The sequence below is a fragment of the Equus caballus genome, chromosome 20 (assembly GCF_041296265.1).
Source record: "Equus caballus isolate H_3958 breed thoroughbred chromosome 20, TB-T2T, whole genome shotgun sequence".
Classification (NCBI taxonomy): domain Eukaryota; kingdom Metazoa; phylum Chordata; class Mammalia; order Perissodactyla; family Equidae; genus Equus; species Equus caballus.
In genome coordinates, this window is record NC_091703.1 from 48,049,734 (window position 1) to 48,070,681 (window position 20,948).

Here is a 20,948-nt window from a genome sequence, read left to right on the forward strand (position 1 = left end):
AAGATGAGAACCACTGGTTTCTGTTGAAATTCACACTCCTGGCCCCAGGAGACATTTGTTGCAAACTGGTCCACCATCATCTTCACTTGGTGGTTTGCTACCTCTGGGGTCAGGCACGGGGCTGGGTGGAAGAGTCAATACAGATGGGAGGAACATCCGGATCCCAGGACTCAGCACATCCTGTGTTTGTCTTTCCAAATCACCTTCCATTTTGCTTTTGCTTCCTTGCTCTTCCCTCTTTCAATAAACTACACTCACTGCCACTATCAACTGACCTGTTGTCCTCCCTTTACGATCAAAGTCCAAGCTGCATATGATCTCATTTATTCTCAAAATAGTCCTGCGTGTGAGGAAGGAGCCAGGCTTTTGTTCTCTAAGGCAAAGCTGGGACCTGCAGGTCAAGAAAGGTTCTATCTGCCATGGAATTCATCTCATTATTTGGTTTCAATGTGTTCATAGCAAGTTTCAATTTACAAAGTGCTTTCGCCTATTTGCTCTTGTGGAATCCTCACAGCAAGTGCGTGTGGCAGTATTTTCATAGCCAGGGTGGCCACATATCCTGATTTGCCCTGAACAATCCCGGGTTACACCTGCTGCCCCAGTCTAACTATTGGTGGCACCCCCTTTCACTCTCAAACCAAGTGTCTTGGTTTGGACAATAAATTATATGGTCACATTATTTATAATGACTCTCTTGTTCGAAGAGGGGGCTATTGAGGCTCATATGTTCAGAGTCACTCAGTTAATTATAGGCAGAGACAAGACCTGGACTCATGTCCCGTGTCTTCAAACCTCTGCCCCATCCATGGGTATCATGGAGCACTAGAATCAGAGCTGATCTACTCAACACTTTCTTATATAGATGAAGAAACTAAAAATGGGGGGAAAAGGTGTCTTAAAAGTCACTATTCAAATGTTCCCTGGAAGGGCGAGACTTGGAGCCCAGGGCAGAGATGGGCTAGTAACGTATCAATAACTGTCATGCTGGATGGCACTTGAGAGCCCAACTTGGCAAAAGAAAGGGCAAGGCCTGACATACGGGTGTTCGGAAAAGGAAGAGTAAGAAATTTAGAGTCTAAACTGCTGGATTTGAGGACTGGATCTGAACGTCATCTGCTGTCTCCCTCCGGGCACTTCACACCCCCCTCTAAGCACACACGCTCAAATGTAAAACAGGACTAGTCATTCTTACTTCCCTAGGTCACCAGGAGAGCAAACTGCAGCTCACCCAGTGCCCTGACAGCATCAAGCCTCCCCAGGTCCCTGTGAGTCTCATTTATTTGCTTTCTTCATTTTTCACATGAGTGAACCAAGGCTCATGAACAAGGATGCTGGGGATCCAATGACGTAAGGTATTTGAAGGTGCTCATAAATCCTAAAACGCTGCCATTTATTATTATTATTATCACCCGCAGCAGCAGTAGTAACAGATAACAATAGGCAATTGATGTGGGACAGAAGTGTATGTCCTTGAATCTCCCTGGATGACCGAGGTTTTGAATGACACGCCCAGTAGACAGGCAGGGTTGGGGAAGCGAGTGTTAAAGATGACCACATCACAACTCTCTGGGTGGAGCCCGGCCTGCCTGGGAGGTTTCCTAGTCACCAACCTGCCAGCCCTGCAGAAAGCACCTCACATGCCTGACACCCTCAGCAAGAAGGCCTTTTTTCTTATGAAAACCATACAGCTAAGAGTAACTTCAAACTCTGGAAATGCCTGGTTCTGTAATTCAGGACATCGCTTCCCTGAAATGAAACCATTCAAAGCCTGCCCAGCGCTTTATTTCACAACTATTTTCAGCCTTTACTTATCCCTGTAAGTGATAACTACTAACCAGATGCTCAAAAAAGGGGGGAAAAAAATATCAAAAGAGCTTTCCTATCTGATTTTTTGTTCCCCCATCAGTCTGGATTTTGCACTCACCGCAAAGGCCTGCCTGGCTCTCACGGGTTGCTTTCCTTTAGGGAAAAAGCAAATGACAACACAGGCATTTTAGAACTCTTTGGGGGCCCTGGGGCCTGTGCAGTGAGCTTTTTAGATAAATGGAGAAAACTTCCAAAGCTGACCGCATGAAATTCCAAAGGTGCCAGCAGGACCGCTCTCCATGCCCAGCACTGGGGCCGAGAGCTCCTTCTCTAAAGAGTCAATTTGTGTTTCAAATATCTTTTAGGAACTTGACTCTGTGAAACTACTTGCTCCCAGGGAATCTGAGAAAGTCCTAGAATAGCTTTCTTCACGGAGAGCAGCAAGACTTGCCGCTTTGTTAGAGTTCTCTCTATTCACTCCCGAGACGGCAGGCCTGGCTGCTGAGATTCAGGGCACCCCTGGCCCTCGGTCCAGCACTGCCCAGCCTCGGAGGGGATGTGGCCTTCTTCATCACCTGGGTGGGCCAGAGGACCTGGAAATCCTGCCCAGAGGGCTCCCAGCAACCAAATGAGGACAACAGAAGCCACATTTTAAGGGTGAGAAACAGGCTGAGGAAAGCTAGTGTCAGTAAATGACTGGTGTAATTTCTACAGATAATTTTGAAAAACGAAACCCAAAGAATGCAAAACCCAGCGGAAGAAATTTAACAAACCTTTGCAGTAGGCTAGGCCAAATGGGACGGCCCACCTCCCAAGTGTAAAATAAGTTACAACTAATTTTATATTTTTTAGGCCCAAAAGGTACCAAAGACCAAAAGATTGATATCAAGATTTATGTACATCTAATACTTTTTTTTTTTTGCAAAAACCTCTCTATTTGTTTAAGTAACTTGTAGATAAGAATCATTAAGCAAACTAACATCTTCTCTATTCCAGGGAATATATATGCCTCTTAAATTCAGCCAGAAGGAACCCGGACCAGCGCTGAGGACTCTTTCCTTCTCAGTTACCTGCATATTTCTAGGGAAACTGCATTCTAAGATTTGTTTCCCCTTTGTGAAAGGTTTTGACGCTCAGGCGGCCTGCCCACTCCCCTCCCCCAACTCCTGGCGACTGTTTCTGCACCGCCCTCCGCCCTGGAAACAACTCTCCTGCCGCCTCAGGTTTCCCCGCTTCTGCGGCGTCGTCGGCACCGAGGACTGATCAAATGTTACTTTCTTATTACACCAGCGAACCGGGAAACGCCGCCGCGGCCTGCAGCCTCCCTCCCACAGGTTGCAAAAGAAATGCAGTAGCTTTGACGTTAGACTTTTTCTGCCCAGAGAGCAAGGCGACTTAATTAGTTTTTCCATTGTGCCCCGTCAGCCCAGTCGGCCCTAGGGTGACGGGGCCCTATCCCCTATTGGCAAACCCGTAGCATTTCCCGATACCACCCTGCAGAATCATGATTAGGACAATAATCATAACGTCGGCGAACAGAGGGTTTTCTGCTTTGCAGGTCACAGAGCAAAACAGCATCTTTGTTTCCCTTTTGCTTTCTTTTAGTAACTCTGAGTAAAAGAGAGAAAGGAGATTTTAAGAAATGATAATTTTGGTTTGCCAGAGAGAACTGTATCAGTAACGTTTCCTTTTCTCTCCCTTTCCTCTCCCCCACCACCCTGAATTTTAGGAGAAAGGTTCACGGGCCCAGCCAGGTTCCTGCCATCTCGCTACACCTGGAGATGCTCTTGAGGACCGCCAAAATCGCGCCGGGCCGGGCTCTGGCCCCATGGTGGTGATCGCCTGTCCTGCAACGGGTTTGACAAACTGCCGGGCCAACTGTCCAAGAAGACAGCCACCTGCCAGATTGCACCTGACTCTATTCGGCCCGGGAGCGCCGAAGCGAGGCTCTCTGGCCTGCAGAAAGGCCACCCAGGGGACCGCGAGGGCTTGCCCGCACTCCCAGGGGAGGTCCAGCATCCCAGCGCGGTCCGCGCGCGGCACGTGAGCCAGGCGAGCCCGGCTGGAGGCGCAGCAGGTGCGCGGGCGCCGGCCGCCGACCTACCTTCACGAAGAGTTCGATCTCGGGGTCCCTGTCGTCCCCGTTAGCCGTCGCCGCGTCCGTCATGCCGTCGGCGCCCGGGGCCAGCGTCCCGGGCCGGGGAGACGCCACCTCTGCGGCACCCGGGCCAGCGCTCTGCGCTCCTGCTGCTGCCGCTGCTCGGCGGGGCCCCTCTTCAGAGCCGCGTTCAATATTTTTTTTTCTCTAATCTATTTCTTAAGCCGGGGACAGCGATGTCTGAGAGACCAGTGTCCCGCTGATCACAGGGTGGGGGACAGGAGGCAAGGGCTGGAAAGGTGGGTTCAGGGATGGCCGCAGGTCCTGTGAGCAACAAGTGCCGGGCTGCAGAGAGGTGTCACAGGATCCCCGCCTGTCAGCGATCCGGCGGTGGCGGCCAGCGCGCCCAAAATAGCCGGCGGCCGTGGGGCGGGGTCAGCGGGCGGGGGCGGGAGGGGCACCCCGAGAGCAAGGCCTCCGCCCGGGCTGGCCCCCGCCCCGCCCCCGAGGCACAGAGGATGACCTGGGAAAGGTAAAGAGCGGAGGGAGGGGGAGGCGAGGAGGAGAAAGAGAAGAGATGCTTCAGTCTTATGCTTCTTTGATGAAGCGTTAGCTCCTCCAAGTTACTCCACTAGCAGCCTTACCCCACCTGGACAGCCCCCTCCTGCCTCAGCAACGCTCTGAGTGGGGAGGAGCTGTGGGGAGCAGGGTAGGGAAGGAAAGGACCTCGAAAACAGGTCACTCGCCATCCTTGCGCTGAGCAAATAGGGTAGAGCAAGGCAGGGCGGGGTGGGGGTGGGGAGTTGTAAGAAGCCGGTGAGCCAACCGGGTCAGGTACAGTGGAACCCAGGATCCTTGACTTCTAACCTTCTGGGCTTGTTTCTTCTTCTCTTTTCTTTCATTTTTTTTTTGTTTTCTTTTGCTTTATACTCTTTTCTTTCCTTTCTTTTCCACTCATTTCATTTCTGTTCTTCTCTGTTTGCTTTTTAGCGACGTATGATAGACATACGGAAAAAATGCGCATGTCCTTAGCGTACAGTTCAACGAACGCTCACAGTCTGAACGCACGCGTGAGAAAGCAACAGCAGAGGAAGAAATAAAATGTTAGCTACACCCCGCCCCCCGAAGCTCCTCCTAGTCTCTCCTCTGTACCTGTCCTCCACCTTCACCCCCTCTCCCCACCAGGGTAACCATTATCCTGACTTGTAGCAGAGCAGGTTGGTTTTGCCTGGAATCTTACAGTAAATGCAGTGTGTACTCCTTGATGCCTGGCTTCTTTTGCTCACCATTATATGTGTGAGATTCATCCATTCTGCTCCGTGTGATCGTAAATCATCCATTCTTATTGCCACAATTTACTTATCCATTCTTCTGTTGATGGACGTTTGCACAGTTCCCGGTTAATGACTTGCACGGATACTGCTGCTATGAACAGGCTATCAAACATCCTGTCGTGAGCACATGGACACTTTTCTGTTGGGTACACACTTAGGAGTGCAATTGCTAGCTTATAGAGTATGAGAATATTCTTCTTGAATAAACACTGCCGGATGATTTTCTAAAGTGTTTGTACCAATTTACATTCTCAGCCTTCATTTCTTTTAAAAGTAGGTACTAAGTCTTTCCCATCTGGAATCTGGTCAGCTTCTGTTTGTTTTCTTTGCCTTCTCTTTAGTTAATCTTTTTTGTGCCCTGTCTTACCTTACTTACAAATATATATTTGCTTCACAGTTTTATAGGAAAAACAAAATACAAATAAGTAATAGTACTTATTACATGCCAGGCAAAAATGCTAAGTGCTTTACATATCTTAACTTGTTTAATCTTTACAAAAGTGATATTATTCTAATTTTACAAGTGGGTAAACTGAGGCATAGAGTATTTAAGTAACTTGCCTCTGGTCATCCAGCTAGGGCATGATGGAGTCAGGATTTGAACCCACACACACTGAGCCTGTGCTGTCGACTGATCAATTCACTGCCTCTCTCAAACTTAGTGCACACTGGGTAAGTCACTTTGGGGAAGCAAAGACACTGCCCTGGTTTTAATGGAGATTGAAATCCATTTCAGTATAATAGTCATATGGCAAATGGAGGGGCTACGTAAGTTCGCACATAGAGAGATTATTTGCCCCAGTTGGAGGGAGTAGAGGAAAAGGCCTCACAGAGTGGAAGGCACTTCAGTTGAACCTTCCTGAATGGGCAGGCATCTGATAGGCAGAGAGGATGGCAAGGTATCCTGACCACCCTTTATGACAGGCTGTTTCCCTGTAAACTCCAAGTGCAAATAACTCCTTCTTACTGAAGAAAGCAGTCACCAAGCCCAACCTGCAGTCCTCATGGTACACTACAGCTTAATCAAGGTGAGGTTTAATTGCTGTCTCCTCCTCCTTGGTTTCTGGCTTACATCACCAAAGCCTTTAGAGAAACAGTCACCTTCACAGCAGGACATTTCGAGCCAATGACTGCATACTCTGGAAAGGACAAAGTTGCACAGGGAGACTGGTACCTTCACTGCGTGCTGCACAGACTCACCACTTTCCTGCTCTGGAGTGTGGACAATATTTGCAATGCAATGTGGCAGAGGTAAATAAAATTATATGCATAAAATGTCCTCGAGGTTTTTTTTTTTTAATGAAAGATGCTTTACACATGTGATCATTTTCTTGGTTATGATCTAAGCAGTGTATGGTATGACCTCTGCTTCCCTTAATCCCAAACCCAGCAGAGTTAGCTTTTATTTTATCTTCTCCAAGTATTTGCTACTTATTGGAAAACAGAACAGTTCCCTTTTAATTTTTAGATAATACCTCGCATTTGGACATCCCTAAAGATAACTGATAGTTTTGATATTATAAGCCTTCATCTTGCAAAAAAAAAAGAGTCGGCTTTGTTATAAAATATTTCTGTGCATATTTCTAGTTTTTAATTCCACATTCTGCTTTAGCTCAAGATAAAAAGACTTCATTTTGTATTCTTTAATGTCAAAGCATAATTAGAGTCAATTTTAGCTTTGTCCAGAGAAAAACAATTCCCTGATCGTAGTCTACTTCTAATGAGAATCATAGTTTCACAAACTTGGTGCAAGTTTTGGATGAATCTTTACCAGGAAAGCACTTTAAAAACATATTTAGTGCTCAGTGTGGCAACACATATACTAAAATTGGAACAATACAATGAAGATTAGCATGGCCCTGATGGAAGGATGACATGCAAATCTGTGTAAAAATATATCTTTTTGTATGATTGTTGAAGGAAAAAATTATAAGATTCTGATGAAGTTTTCAATAGATTCAGATTCGATGATATGACAGCTGCAACATAAAAGGAGGAGGTAAAGGGATTTATATAGTGGTGAGGTTTTTATCCTTCACTTGAAGTGTCACACTGTGAACTCTAAAAGTTAGGCGTGTATATTGTAACAACTCCTAAAGCAACAACTATAAAAGTTATACAAAGAGATATAGTGAAAAAACCAATAGATAAATTAAAATGTAATGGCAAGAAATATTCAAATAATCTAAAAGCCAAGACAGAGGGGGAAAGAGAACAAACATATAACTAAGAATAAAACTAATAATAAAATGGTACACCTGAATTCAACCATGTCAATACTTATACTAAATATAAATGGTCTAAACAAATCAATTAAAATCTGGACATTGTTGGATTGAATTAAAAAATCCCTAAGACCCAACTAGGTGTTGTTACAGAATTTCACTTCAAACATAATATCGATAATTTAAAGGTAAAAAGATAGGAAAAGAAATAAAATGCAAAAGAAAGTTAGTGGCTATATTAATATCAGACAAAACAGACTCCAGAACAAGGAAATTATCAGAGATAAAGAGAGATATTTCCTAATGATAAAAGAGTCAACTCCTAAAGAAGATATAACAACCCTAAATGTGTATATACCTAATAACAGAGCCTCAAAATACATAAAACAAAAGTTGATGTAACTAAAAAGAAAAAGAAACTAATACAAAGTTACAGTTGGAGACTACAACACTCCTCTCTTAGTAATTGATAGCACAAGTAGACAAAAAATTCAGCAAGAATATAGAAGACCTAAACGATACTACCAAACAATATGACCTAATGAACATTTATAGAATATCCTACCCAAACAACAAAAGAATGCACATTATTTTCAAGGACAGATGGAACGTTCACCAAAATAGACCATATTCTGGATCACAGAACAAACCTTATCATTTTTAAAGGAATGAAGTCATACCAAGTATGTTCTCTGACCATAGTAGAATCAATTAGATCAATAACAAAGATATATGAAAAACCTTTGAATATTTGGAAATTAAGCAATACACCTTAAAAAATTCATTGGTCAACAAGGAAGCCTCAAAGATAATTAGAAAATATTTTGAACTGAATGCAAATGAACCTACAACATATCAAAATTTGTAGAATGCGGCTAAAGCAGTTCCTAGAAAGAAATTTATACATGAAATGCCCTTTTAAGAAAAGAATAAAGGTCTCAAATCAATACTCTAAGCTCCCACTTTAAGAAATTAGAAAAAGAATAGCCAGCTTAACACAAAGCAAGAAGGAATAAAACTATAAATTTAAGAACAGAAATTAATGAAATTGAAAAAAGATAAAATAATGGAGAAAATCAATGAAACTGGAAGCTGGTTCTCTTAAAAAAATCAATAAAACTAATAAACTTCTAGCTATATTTACCAAGAGAAAAAGAGAGAAGATCTATATTACCAATATCAGGTATGAAAAATGGGGTGTCACTACAAACCCCACAGACCTAAAAGGCAATAAGGGAATACTACAGGCAACTCTCTCCACATAAATTGGAAATTTAGATGAAATGAACCAAATCTTGAAAGACACAAACTAACAAAATTCATTCATGAACAAGTAGATAGCACAAATAGTCCTTTATCTATTAAAGATATTGCATTCATAGTTGAAAATCCCCCCAAAGACCCATATGTCTTCATTAATGAATTCAACCAAAAATGTAAGAAATAAATAACAACAGTTCCATACAATCTCCCAGAAATGAGGGAAGAGGAAACGAAGGACTCATATCCAGAATTTGTAAAGAATTTTCAAAACTCAAAAATAAGAAAACAAGAAACCCTATTAAAAAAAATAGACAAAAGATCTGAACAAACAGTTCACTGAAGAAGACGTATCAATGGCAAATAAGCCCTTGAAAAGATAATCCACATCAGCATTCCGTAGAAAAATTCAAACTAAAAGAGAGATACCACAATATAACTATTAGGATTCTTAAAATATACACATATGGCACACATGATAATCCCACGTTTTAGCAAGAATACAGAGCAACTGGAACTCCCATACACTGTTGGCAGGAATACAATTTGTACTGTCATTCTGGGAAACAGTTTGATAACTTCATATAAAGCATACACTTACCATATTACTCACTTACTATCTCTTGGATATTATCCTAGAGAAATGAAGACTTAGGTTCTCCCAAAAACTTGTACATGAATGATTATAGTAACATAATTCATAATTGATCCAAACTGGAAACAACCCAAATGTCCCTCAATGGGTAAATGAATAAACAAACTGTGGATCATTCATATGATGCTGTACCACTTAGCAATAAAAAGGAATGAACTAGGGGCCGGTTCAGTGGCCGAGTGGTTAAGTTCGTGCGCTCCGATGCGGCGGCCCAGGGTTCGAATCCTGGGCGCGGACATGGCACCGCTCGTCAGCCCACGTTGAGGCGCCATCCCACATCCCACAACTAGAAGGACGTGCAACTAAGATATACAACATGTACGGGGGCGGGGGCACGGGCGGGGTCGTTGGGGAGATAAAGCAGAAAAAAAAAAAAAAAGATTGGCAACAGTTGTTAGCTCAGGTGCCAATCTTTGGGGAAAAAAAAAAAAGGAATGAACTATTAATAGGTGCAAAACATAAATGAATCTCAAAAGGTCACATACTGTTTGATTCCATTTATATGACATTCTGGAAAAGCAAAATTATAGGGATGGAGAACAAATCAGTGGCTGCCAGGCACTGGGGTATGAGAGAGTTTGACTACAAAGGGGCAGCATAAGGGAATTTTTTCAGATGATGGAACTGTTCTGTATCCTGTTTGTGGTGGTGGTTACATATATTTCTGTGTATGTTAAAACATATAGAACTGTATGCCAAAAAAGCGAATTTTCTGTATGTAAATTTTTTAAATGATCAAGATGCTTAAAACACTTCAAAAAATGTAAAGCCACTAGGTTCTATTTCCACATACCCTTCCACACATTCTTTGCTTCAAATTCTTAGCATCAGATCTCATGTTACCATTGACTTGAGAAGCATAAGGCAGATCTCTATTCCATGAGATCTAGTGCTTCTAATTATCGTCAATAAAAGAGGACAAACCTTCACCAAAATAAAAAATAAAACAAAACAAAATAAGCATATTTAGACTGGGAGAGTGTGTATGTGATAAAAGGACATTTATGATGAAATAATGATGACTCTTATAGAGAGATTTTCCAGAAATGTTCACCTTGTCTAGTACAGGGTATAAGCATATCGCTAGTTACAAGCTTCAATTTTTATGTACCTAGTGATATTTAGTTGAACCTAATCACTCTACCCAGAATAGCAGCTACTTGTATGGGAATTATATTGTTTCACTCTTCCATTCTTTAAGAGGATCTCTTGAACAATCCCAAGGACTTCGGGTTCAAGCTGAGGGGATGGGCAGATTTTGTTGACAGCTGCAGAAGTACCAAATACATTGGGTCTCTGTGGGAGGACAAGTGGGTGTAGACAAAGGGAGGTGAGTCCTGGAGGGATCACACCTACATGAGGTCACAGGTTGGGCTGTGAAGAGGATTGGGTTGGGTTTCTAGTTCTATCTATTCCTTTATAAGTTAACATGCCCTTGGGCGTGCCCAACATTACCCGTCATCTTTGTTCCCTCAGCAATCAGCCTGCTTGTGCTCAGCAAAGGGAGAGGCCTGGGGATGGGCTGGACTGAATCCTACAAAAATCCGTGTCAACAACCATCGCTCATCCCACTGATTCACTCATTACTCATTCCTTCAACCACTGTTTTGGGGGGTGCCTACTGTGTACCAGCTGCTGCTGGTGCTCTTTCTAGAATCATCTGAGAGCACACCATGTGCATATCACTTCCTGATGATAAGCAGTCTTCAATCCTGCATTATTCCTTCTGGGTTGAGTCATGTCTTTCCCACAAGAGCGAAAGCTCCTTGAGGAGACGAATCCAGTTTTGTGTTTTTCTGCATGACCCACAGAACATGACAGTCCTTTGTTAAACTTGTAAACAGACTGATAACAATATTCCCAGTACAGGGACACACTCAATAAATAATTGTCGATGGAATCAATTGATGAATAACTGCCACCTCTTGTATTCACAGCCACCCCCTCCACTGGGGATTCTGCCCTTACCTCACTCAAAGGCTGCCATCAGTGAAATGGACATTACAGTGTGCAGTTTTATAAAGAATCTAATTTTGAACTAATACATAGGAAAGAGTTATATACTAAAAATAATAGTTAACATTTTCTAAGAGCTCACCATGTGCCAGGATCTCTGAGTCCCTTAATAGCTTGTTTCATTTCCATAATAACCCAGTGAGGCAGGTGCTGTTAGCCCCATTTCACAAATAAGAAAGCAAAGACTTAGAGGTTAAGTAACTTGTCCAGGGTCACATGGATAATTATAAACAACACAGTTGGTACTTGACCCGGTTCTCTCCATTGTTAAAGCCCATCTTATTAACCGCCATGCTTTACTGTGTATGTGAAGTGAGCTGCGGTTGGGGAAGGTCGGGATGCTGCTAGAGACTTAGAAATTGCTTACGGTATTGGTGGAATCAGTGAATGACTGGTCTAGTCCAAAGAAAGCCTGGATTTGGGGATTCTGGAATCCTCCTTTACTCTGCTCAAACTAAGAGGTACCCAGAGATGAGCTGAAAAAAGAAGTAGGGAGCAAGAGGTAGCACACACACACAAAATACCCAGCCCCCAGAGAAAGGAAAACCATAGGAAACAAAAGCCAGGAGAAGCGACCTGAGGTCATGTTCTGTTGCATCATCACGAATTTTGGGCAGGGTTCACTTCACTGGTGATCGTCCTCACTTAACAACAAAGTTCATACTGTAGCCACAGCAAGATCACATAAAAATACAACTGTTACACAAATACATTTAAAAAAACCTGGGACGGGCTTCAAGATGAACCCATGTAACAAGATTAAAGAAAAACTGTTGACGCATATTGTTTTGATCCACAGAAAAGTAAAATACATAAATAGAGATAGTAAAGGCCTAGTCTGGAAGTGAAGGCTGAATATCAGCTACTGGACCATTCGAAGAAGAGATGCTTCTAGGTGAAGAATGGGATACGTACTCCATCACAACCCTGACCGCACCAGATGACCATCATCCTTTATCTGACTGTCTCCCTGCCACAGTGTGAGCTCTTTGAGCTATATAAGGAATTATTTGCTGACAGGCATAGGATATTATTGAGAAAATTACAAATTCCTTCTTGGAAATGGGCAGAGTTGCTCTAACCCGAATTGTTATTATTATTTTAAAAATAATCTACCCTAAAGCTCAGGATAGCACTGTAAGTCCGTCCCTGCCCTAGAATTCCAGGAACATATCCATATTTGAGTCTTTCTTTTCTTTCCATCTACTTTCTTGTGTATATACATATATGTATATATATGTACCTGCATTTTAGGGTCTCAGAGAAATAGAATAAAACACTTCTGTGCATTATTATCTGGTCACGGCTAGGCAGACACAGAAGAAATTTATTTCTGCAGCACTCTAATAAGTGCTTCTCTTTAATCTATATTCAGGGAGGATTATAGATTTGATTCTATTTTTGTCGTATATTTTCCCCAACTGTGCAACGTTTCACGATCTGCCAGGAAGATTAACCCTACTCCCACGAAGCTTGGTGGACAGAAAATCAGTGTCTTACCTTGAATTGCTTCCCTTTCTTCTTCCAGGGAGAAGGCAGAAAGCACTTCGAAAATCTCATTTTGGTTAAATTCAGTAAATATACCTTAGTCGGCTGTTCTGTGCCAGGCGCTGTGCTCCAGGCAGGGGATACATTTGTGAATAAGACCTAGCCGCTGCCAGCAAGGAGCTCACAGTGCCCCAAACATGTGAGGGGGCTCCCACTCCTCGCCCCGTTTCTAGCTGAGTGGATGGAATGTGTTTTTAGGAAAATAGAATTGAAATAAATGTGACAGTATTATGAAAAGATCTCATGGCCTAAGTTTTCATAACCAGAGGAGGGGATAACACTTAGGTCTCCACCTGCTGCTCTCAACTGAGTCCTCTTCCCCCGAGATGGCCATGTCCAGAGTTAACCACTTTCCCATGCTTTTACCTATTGACCACCTGTTATTCACCTAACCCTCTTGCAGATACTGGATGTCTCTTGGGCAATAAAACAGTTGTGGATGGCCTTTGCCTAGTGGTTCTTGCAATTTCTTTGTAGAAGACAGAACAGATATGTAAAGAAGTAAACAGACGTATAATTACAAAATGTGGTAAATATTATCTGGAAATCTGGGTTATAATGCTGAAGAATCACAGTGGAGGGTGAGGGAGCCTCCTTTGTAGGTTGTTCCCATGGGAAAGTCCTCTCTGAGGAGATGAAATTTAAGCCCAGACCTGAAAGATTAAATGGAGCCAGTCATTTGAAGACTGAAGGGAAGAGAGAAGGGAACAGCATGTGTGAGGGCCTTGAGGAAGAACAAAGTGGTTTCTTCTTGAAGAAATGAAGGTCTAGATTAAATTCCCCCTATGGTATCCCTATGGGGTCTACATTGTGGGGTCACCTACATTTTCACCTTTTCCTACATAATTACATTATGTAACCTTTATAATTTCAATACATCATTGGAGAAAATCTGCCAGAGGTTTTCATTTAAGGAAAAAGTTCTAATGTAAAGAACTCACGATGGCGCCACTGAGTGTGTGTTGAGTTTGCAGCAAATCACTTTCGATTTGCTCTGCAACTACTCATAATTTCTCAGTTAAATGCATTTTGGAAAAGTTTGCAGTGCACCCCTGTGCAAATGACAGACATTAGTCTACGACTCCTTTGCAACATTCGTGCTTCAGCTCAAGGTTCTTCACACGAGGTTCCGCTCATTGGCTGCATCTGTAGTGGGCGACGGCACGTGGGGCACGGCAAACCCATTCCAAAAGGCTAGCATTTTATCTAAGTGATTTTATGGTTAAAAAAATGCTTTGAAATTAATTAGATTACATTGAAATTCATTCTTTTTTTACCTTGCTCTTTTGGTATCTTCTAAATCCAAACATTGTCACTTTTTCCTCTCTCATAAAATTAAGTCCCAGGATGAATAAAGCCGAATACAGACCCAGTCATTTATCTCCCATTAACACAGCACAGGGCAATTGCATCAGCAGACACCAGACTTAATGTGCTCCCTGAAGCCTCCTGACATCAAGGCCCAAAGGGTCAAACCGCTGATCTAAGCTCTGCCTTACTCACCACACCAGCTCCCTGGGGGAGTCATCAAATTAAAGGGCAGAGGGATGCAAACAGCCACGCCAAAGTGGTCTGGCCCAGTTCACTAGTCAACACCAACTCCTCCACTCCTCCCCTCTGGTCACAGGGATGCTGTGCACCTGCCCGTGTGTTGCTGACTGGACGGCACTCCTTGCCCCTGTCCTGGGAAACCACAGGTGATCGCAGCTGCTCACCGCTGGGTAACCACTTACCCTGCAGGAGATAAAGGGTAAGGGGATCCTGTCTGAACCCTGAGCAGTACTGACTCTCTATACCCATCTGTCACAAATGAAGACAAAACATTGGAGCCATAAAAAGAGAAGGAGCTTGCTCATGCTGTGTGCATGCATGGTTGGACCTCTCATTTATTGCTATTTGAAGGTATGTTTACATTCCTCTCTCCTCCAGTAAGCTGTAGGAGGCATATGAGATCCATTCCCTCTCTCTCTCTCTCGCTCTCTCTCTCTCTCTCTTTTTAAGTAGAGTATTTTTTAGAGCATTTTTAAGTTCATGGAAAAATTGGGCAGTAAGTACAGAGATTTTTCACATACCGCTGCCCTACTTATGCACAACCTCTCCCACTGTCAACATCCCGCACCAGAGAGGTGCTTTTGTTACAATTGGTGAAGCTACACTGACCGTCATTATCACCCGAAGTCCACAGTGTATGTGAGAGTGCACTCCTGGTGTTGTCCATTCTATGGGTTTGACAAGTGTATAATGCTGTGTATCCACTGTTATAGTACCATACAGAATAGTCTCAATGCCCCCAAAATCCTCTCTGCTCTGCCTAGTCATTTCCCCTTCCCCTAGCCTCTGGGAACCACGATCTTTTTACTGTCTCCAGAGTTTTGCCTTTTCCAGGCTGTCACAGAGTTGGAGTCATACAGTGTGTAGTCTTTTCAGCCTGACTTCTTTCACCAAGTAGCATGCACTGAGGCTACTCTACGCCTTTTCCAGGCGTCCATCCCCTTTTAATCCCTAGCTAGACATATGCACAGAGTAGGCACTCAATGAGCCTTCGGTGAATAACCGGGTTGAATAAATGAGCAAATGAATGAGTGTATTTTACTCACAGTTCATCTGACAGCAGTTGACTGAGGCCTGCTAAGTGCAGGCTGTCTGCAAGCATCTTTAAACCAGGATAATATTTGCATGGGACTTCCAAAAATATTTCTTGTTTTATCATAACAGCAGTTATAAAAAGTAGAACGGATATGTTTCTTATTTTCCCCATTTTAACACGATCAGGAAACGTAGATGCAGAGAGGCAAAATGACAGATCCAAATTCTCCATGCTGGAAAGTGGCAGAGCCAGCACCAGCCTCTGTAACTCTCTGATGGCCTTCGACGTCTTTATCCCGTGCATCGTCTTCCCCCAAGTCAGGCTCTCGGTAATTCAAAGTGACAAATATTAAACAAGAAACTAATTCATGCTGATAGAGTGACAGGTGAGGGCTAAAAGCCATGCGCCTCCCAATCTTGTCACTCAGGGGAGCCCATCTTCTCACAAAGAAGAGTGCCCTTGGCTTTGACTGTTCAGCCCATGTCAATGAACCCCAATTTTCCTTTCACCACCAGCAAAGCCCTGCTGGGCTGTAGAATAGATTTCTGGGGAAGGAAACTCTAAGAACTCATCAATGAGTAAGTCCTCTCATTCAACAGGAAAGAATTCACTGCTGGGCTTCCTCTGCTCCTGTTAGGGATTGCAAAGGCTTCAAGGATCTAGGCCAAAATTCATTCGAGATCTGCAGTTGTGATGGGGCCTCAAAGGGACAATGAACTTATCCTGGGAGTTATGCCTGCTTACGAGTGAGTTATGGGTGAGGCTCTTGAAGGTCCCTGCCTTGAAATCCAGTGTCATTTGGAGTTCATTCATTCATTCCCAGATCTTAACTTTTAGCCTTTTTCTCTTCCCTGAGAGCTTCGAACTAGTATATCACTATTTGCTGAGTATATCCCTTGGGCATCTCAGTTTCCTCAAAGTCAACATTTCCAAAATACCACACTAATAATCTTCTTCCCCAAATCCTCTCCTCGTCCTGTATTTTCTTCCCCTGTCAGTGATGCCCTCATCTATCCAGTCACCCAAACCAGAAACCAAACCCATATTTTTATTTAATTCCTCCGTCATCCCAAATCCAATTAGTCACCAAGTCCCCACTCTCAAATCTCTCCGCTCTTCAACCCTGTCACCACAGCTGCATTGCCTCAGGCCTGAATGGAGACAGAGCATTTCTAATGGCACTGTCTCTTGGCCACCCACGTTGCTCCTCAAATCCATCCTCTGCCTGGTAGTCAGAGTGAACCGTCTACAATGCGCATCAGCCCTTGCTCAAAACCGTTGGTTGGCTCAGAGTGGACCATGCTGCCTGGCATGATGTGACGGGTTGTGACCTGTCTGCCCTCCGGGCTCATCTGGCCTCAGGCCCTAAAGATTCTGGGAATCCTAATATGGTTTCATTTCCTAATATGGAAACACACCCTGCTGTTTCATACCTCCATGTCCTTGCTTCCATTACTTGAAACACTTTCCCCATGTTTCCCCACCCAGCTAACTTTTCCTCATCCTTAAAACTCAAGCTTCCATTGCACCTGTGTGAACCTCTACTCTTGTTCTATGACGTTGAAATTATTTGTTTATGTGTCTGTTGCCCTCTACAGCTAAGATCTTCAAGTACAGGAGACATCTACTCATCCCTCTATTAAGTACCTCCCACGTTGTAATGATCACTTTACACATCTGCAGCCCCAACAAATCTTCAAGCTTTTGAAAGCAGGGATGGTGTTTCTTATCTGTGTTTTCCTGTGCTTAGCACAGAGCCAGACACATGGTATATGTCTGGATCTGTCTATCTGTCCACATTTACTCATTTGTTCAACAAATACTTACATAGATCCTATTTTATTCCCATCACTGTGCTTTGCAGAATGTAAACTGTTGCTCTAGTTAAGGTCTTACACACTAAATAATATAAGCCGTGCTTTCTAAGACTACGTTGCTCGTTCTGATATCTTAAGTGGAAAATAGCTCCCTCACCCCTCACCCTGTGTGTGGAATTTGCTCTAGTCAGCACACAAGTATTTGTTGTTTACCAACAGCTACCATAGTGAAAATAAAAAACACAATGTGTGAAAAGACAAAGGCGAGACGACTCTGGGTCAAAGACATGAAGACTTAGTTCCCAGGAACAGGAACACAGGGACGAATAAATGTATGAAAGGTCTACCACTTAGTTAAGAAACTGAAATTGCACCAGTGACAGATTTTCTCACTTATTTAATTGGTAAAATTTTTTATATTCTCACAAAAAAAATTGTGGGTAAATATGAAATATGGGTGGGAAGTGTAAATTGGTACCACCTTTTTGGTGGGCCTGTTATCTAGCAAATTTGAAGACAAATTTGAGTCTTATGAAGACCCAACAGGTCCTCTGATAGAAACTCTTACGTGAGCAAAGAATGTATGATCCAAGATGTTCATTGCATCGTTGTTTGAAATAAGCAAAAACTAGAAGCAAACAAGATAGATGCCCATCAGTAGGAAATTGATGGGGCACATTCTGGTGCATCCATATGGAGAAGGATATCCCAAGAAGGACAGATGGGAAGGACATCCGGATATATTGTTAAATGAAAAAGAAATTGTGGGAGAGTGTATGCACGTATTTCATTTTTGTAGAATATGTGTAATTTTATATTATGCATGTTGTCTGGAAGGCTACACACTAAATTGCACATAGTGGTTATTTCAGAACAGTGGGATTGAGGAGGAAGAACTTTTCAATTTTCACTTTGTACGTTGTCTGAATTTTCTTTTTCCTTTTACAAGAAGCAAGTGTTACTTTTCTAATTAAGTTGTAGGGAACGGCGCAGGTACGTCGGCTGGACTGTGCCCAGCCATCGCCGAGCTCCCTCGGGCTGCGTGGGCTGCCCCACGTGAAGTCAATCACTTTGTCTTTGGGAAGCCAATACCTTCTTCTAGAGCCCTGTCCCTGAGTTCAGAATCCTCACCAACACTCCTACTCAGAGTCCTCACTTTCCTCTGGCTCCTTCAGTAAACATATATGGCCACCCTCCTACTGCCATTGTTCTCATGTCTTCGAAACAACTGAGTGAGTTGCTCAGGCCAGTCACATCTGCATTTTAAAAGGACATCACAGGTTGATGACAATAAATAACACAAGGGCCGGCATTCCCAGAAGGATGTGGGGCCAGCAGAGTTCCCTAGGACAGTCTCTAGGACAGATCACTTAGGGAACTTCTGAAATGGACTTCCCTGAGCCCCTCCCACGAACACCGAATCTCAGGGTGGGGCCTGGAAGTCTCCATTTTTGATAAGCTCCCCCGTGATTCTCACGCCCACGGGAGCTCCATAGCCGTGGCAGCAAAGGGAGAGAAGAGAGGAGAGGTTGGGGGCTGGACACTTTCCTGTGGCTCTTCACAGCCTTCCTGCCTTTATTCTGCACACACAGAAAGACCCACCCAGTTTTCCTTGGCAATATCAGCCCAGGAAGCTTTTCAGTCTTGATTCTGAGAGCCCCAAAAAGACTCCAAATAGAGAAAAGAGAAGAAATGCCCAAGGGTGGGAGACTAGCATCACTTTGTAAAATTAAATTTCTATCCGTAAATGAATTTATCTGTAGATTTATCTATGGCTGGGGAGAATCTTTCTTTTCTTTTTTTTTTTTTTTTTGAGGAAGATTAGCCCTGAGCTAACATCTTCCACCAATCCTCCTCTTTTTATTTGCTGAGGAGGCCTGGCCATGAGCTAACATCCATGCCCATCTTCCTCTATTTTATATTTTATAGAAGCCTGGCCCTGAGCTAACATCCATGCCTATCTTCCTCTATTTTATGTGTGGGATGCCTACCACAGCATGGTGTGACAAGCAGTGCCATGTCCACACCTCGGATCTGAACCAGCGAACCCCAGGCCACTGAAGCGGAAGGTGCACACTTAACCGCTGTGCCACCAGGCCAACCCCTGGGAAGAGTCTTGTTCACACTGTCTTTCCTGTGCTGACCTATGTCATTGTAACCAGAAGGACTGATCACTGTCAATATATATCTCCATTTAGTAAGAATAAAGTTTTTAAAAACTTAGTGTTCGATCCTTCAATGACATCTGGAGAGCAAGCTTTAAGAGTAAGCAGAGTATATGGCCATAAAATGCTATTAATACCAGAGGTTATTAATTTTTAAAGAATGACGTCTTAGAGAAGAAGAATCTCTAGCAGGATCTGGGACTCCCACTCACCACTTGCTGACAGAACAAAAAAAAAGCAAAAGGTGCTATTTGAGATGATGCCAGAGCAGCTTCTCGCTGTTACCTAAGAGTCTAGAGGCTCACATTTGCCCTTGGGGAAGAAGCTTTCTCCGTTCTCTGGGATCAATAGTTCTCAAACTTGGCTGCACTGGGGGGCTATCAAAATATTTATTCCCTTTCCCGTCGCCTATCCCCACACCCCATAGATTCTGATATCATTGGTCTGGGGTTGTAGCCCGGGTGCAGGGAGTATTTTTAAAGCTACCCAGCTGATCCTAACCTGCAGCCAAAGTGGAGAGGGCTGCTAGTTAGAGAGCATTTTTAGTCCCACAGACGGAAGGCAAGGCCTACCGTCCAGGTAGTTGTGAGCTGGGCAATAATTCCAATGCAGATCCTTCGATCAGAGACATTGAACACCTTGTTTACCAGTAAAAAGGTGGCTGTGGTCCACGCCATGGGTACTCTGTGTCACATCCCTGCACCCCGCTCCTGTTTTCTGCCTTAGCTTCACTGGACAGTTCCATGTGAGCCTGACGCAGGCTGATAGCATCCCACTGCAAGGGCTGCACTCCTTCAAGTTTCTGTCTCAGACCTTCTCGAAGCAAAAGGAGCCCTTGACTGATGGAGGACAGAGAAGGCATGCAGGGCGCACGCAGGCTCACACTGTGTTCTTTTGGGCATTAAAGGGAAGAGTGACCACTAAGGTTTGGAGAACAGAGGGTTTGCAATAGCTGCATGGCCTTGGGAAATCATTTAACTTCCCGAAACTGCGGTTTCCTTATCCATGAATGGGGCTACTAATAGCTACTAATACTTAAGATGAACCACTATCTTCAGCACTAAATGACACAAAGAAGGCGAAAGTACTTGCTTCAAAATAGGTGCTCAACACCTTAGGACAGTTCCATCCATATCATCTTACTTCACACCCAAATAGCCCCTTAAGATAGTGAAGGCAGGCGATGTTACCATCATCTTGAGGGTGGAAAAAGCAGATCTAGAAAGTTCAAGTGCCTGTGTCAAGTTTCAAGGAGTACCCGTGGCAAAACCAGGCCAGGAACTCAGGTCTCTTGGCTCCTGAGAGCCACTTCTTTTCCCCTATTTTATATTGTGCTGTGACCTTTTCCTGAAAAGATCCCCGAGAATTTCAAGTTATTGACTAACATTAGCAGAAGAAACAAAAGGTAACGGAGCAGAAAATATTGCCCTTCAGTTG

At 43.5% G+C, this 20,948-nt stretch overlaps 1 protein-coding gene, 1 long non-coding RNA gene and 1 other non-coding gene across 3 annotated transcripts in view; 2 read left to right on the forward strand and 1 right to left on the reverse strand.

Moving 5' to 3' along the window:
* Positions 1–4,669, reverse strand: part of CLIC5 (chloride intracellular channel 5) — a 100,470-nt gene extending 95,801 nt beyond the window's left edge. Inside the window, exon 1 of the mRNA XM_001502577.7 lies at positions 3,911–4,669. Coding sequence (XP_001502627.1) covers positions 3,911–3,973 — 63 coding nt within the window. The 5' untranslated portion in view covers positions 3,974–4,669. The remainder of the gene's footprint in view (positions 1–3,910) is intronic.
* On the forward strand, positions 3,011–6,517 carry LOC102147474 (uncharacterized). The gene is made up of 3 exons (XR_289154.4): positions 3,011–3,140; positions 3,536–3,883; positions 4,895–6,517. It is a non-coding gene; the product is annotated as an uncharacterized lncRNA (long non-coding RNA).
* A 519-nt stretch (positions 6,518–7,036) lies between these two features.
* On the forward strand, positions 7,037–7,143 carry LOC111769379 (U6 spliceosomal RNA). Its single transcript, XR_002802371.1, has one exon. It is a non-coding gene; the product is annotated as a U6 spliceosomal RNA (small nuclear RNA).
* Positions 7,144–20,948: the final 13,805 nt, after the last annotated feature.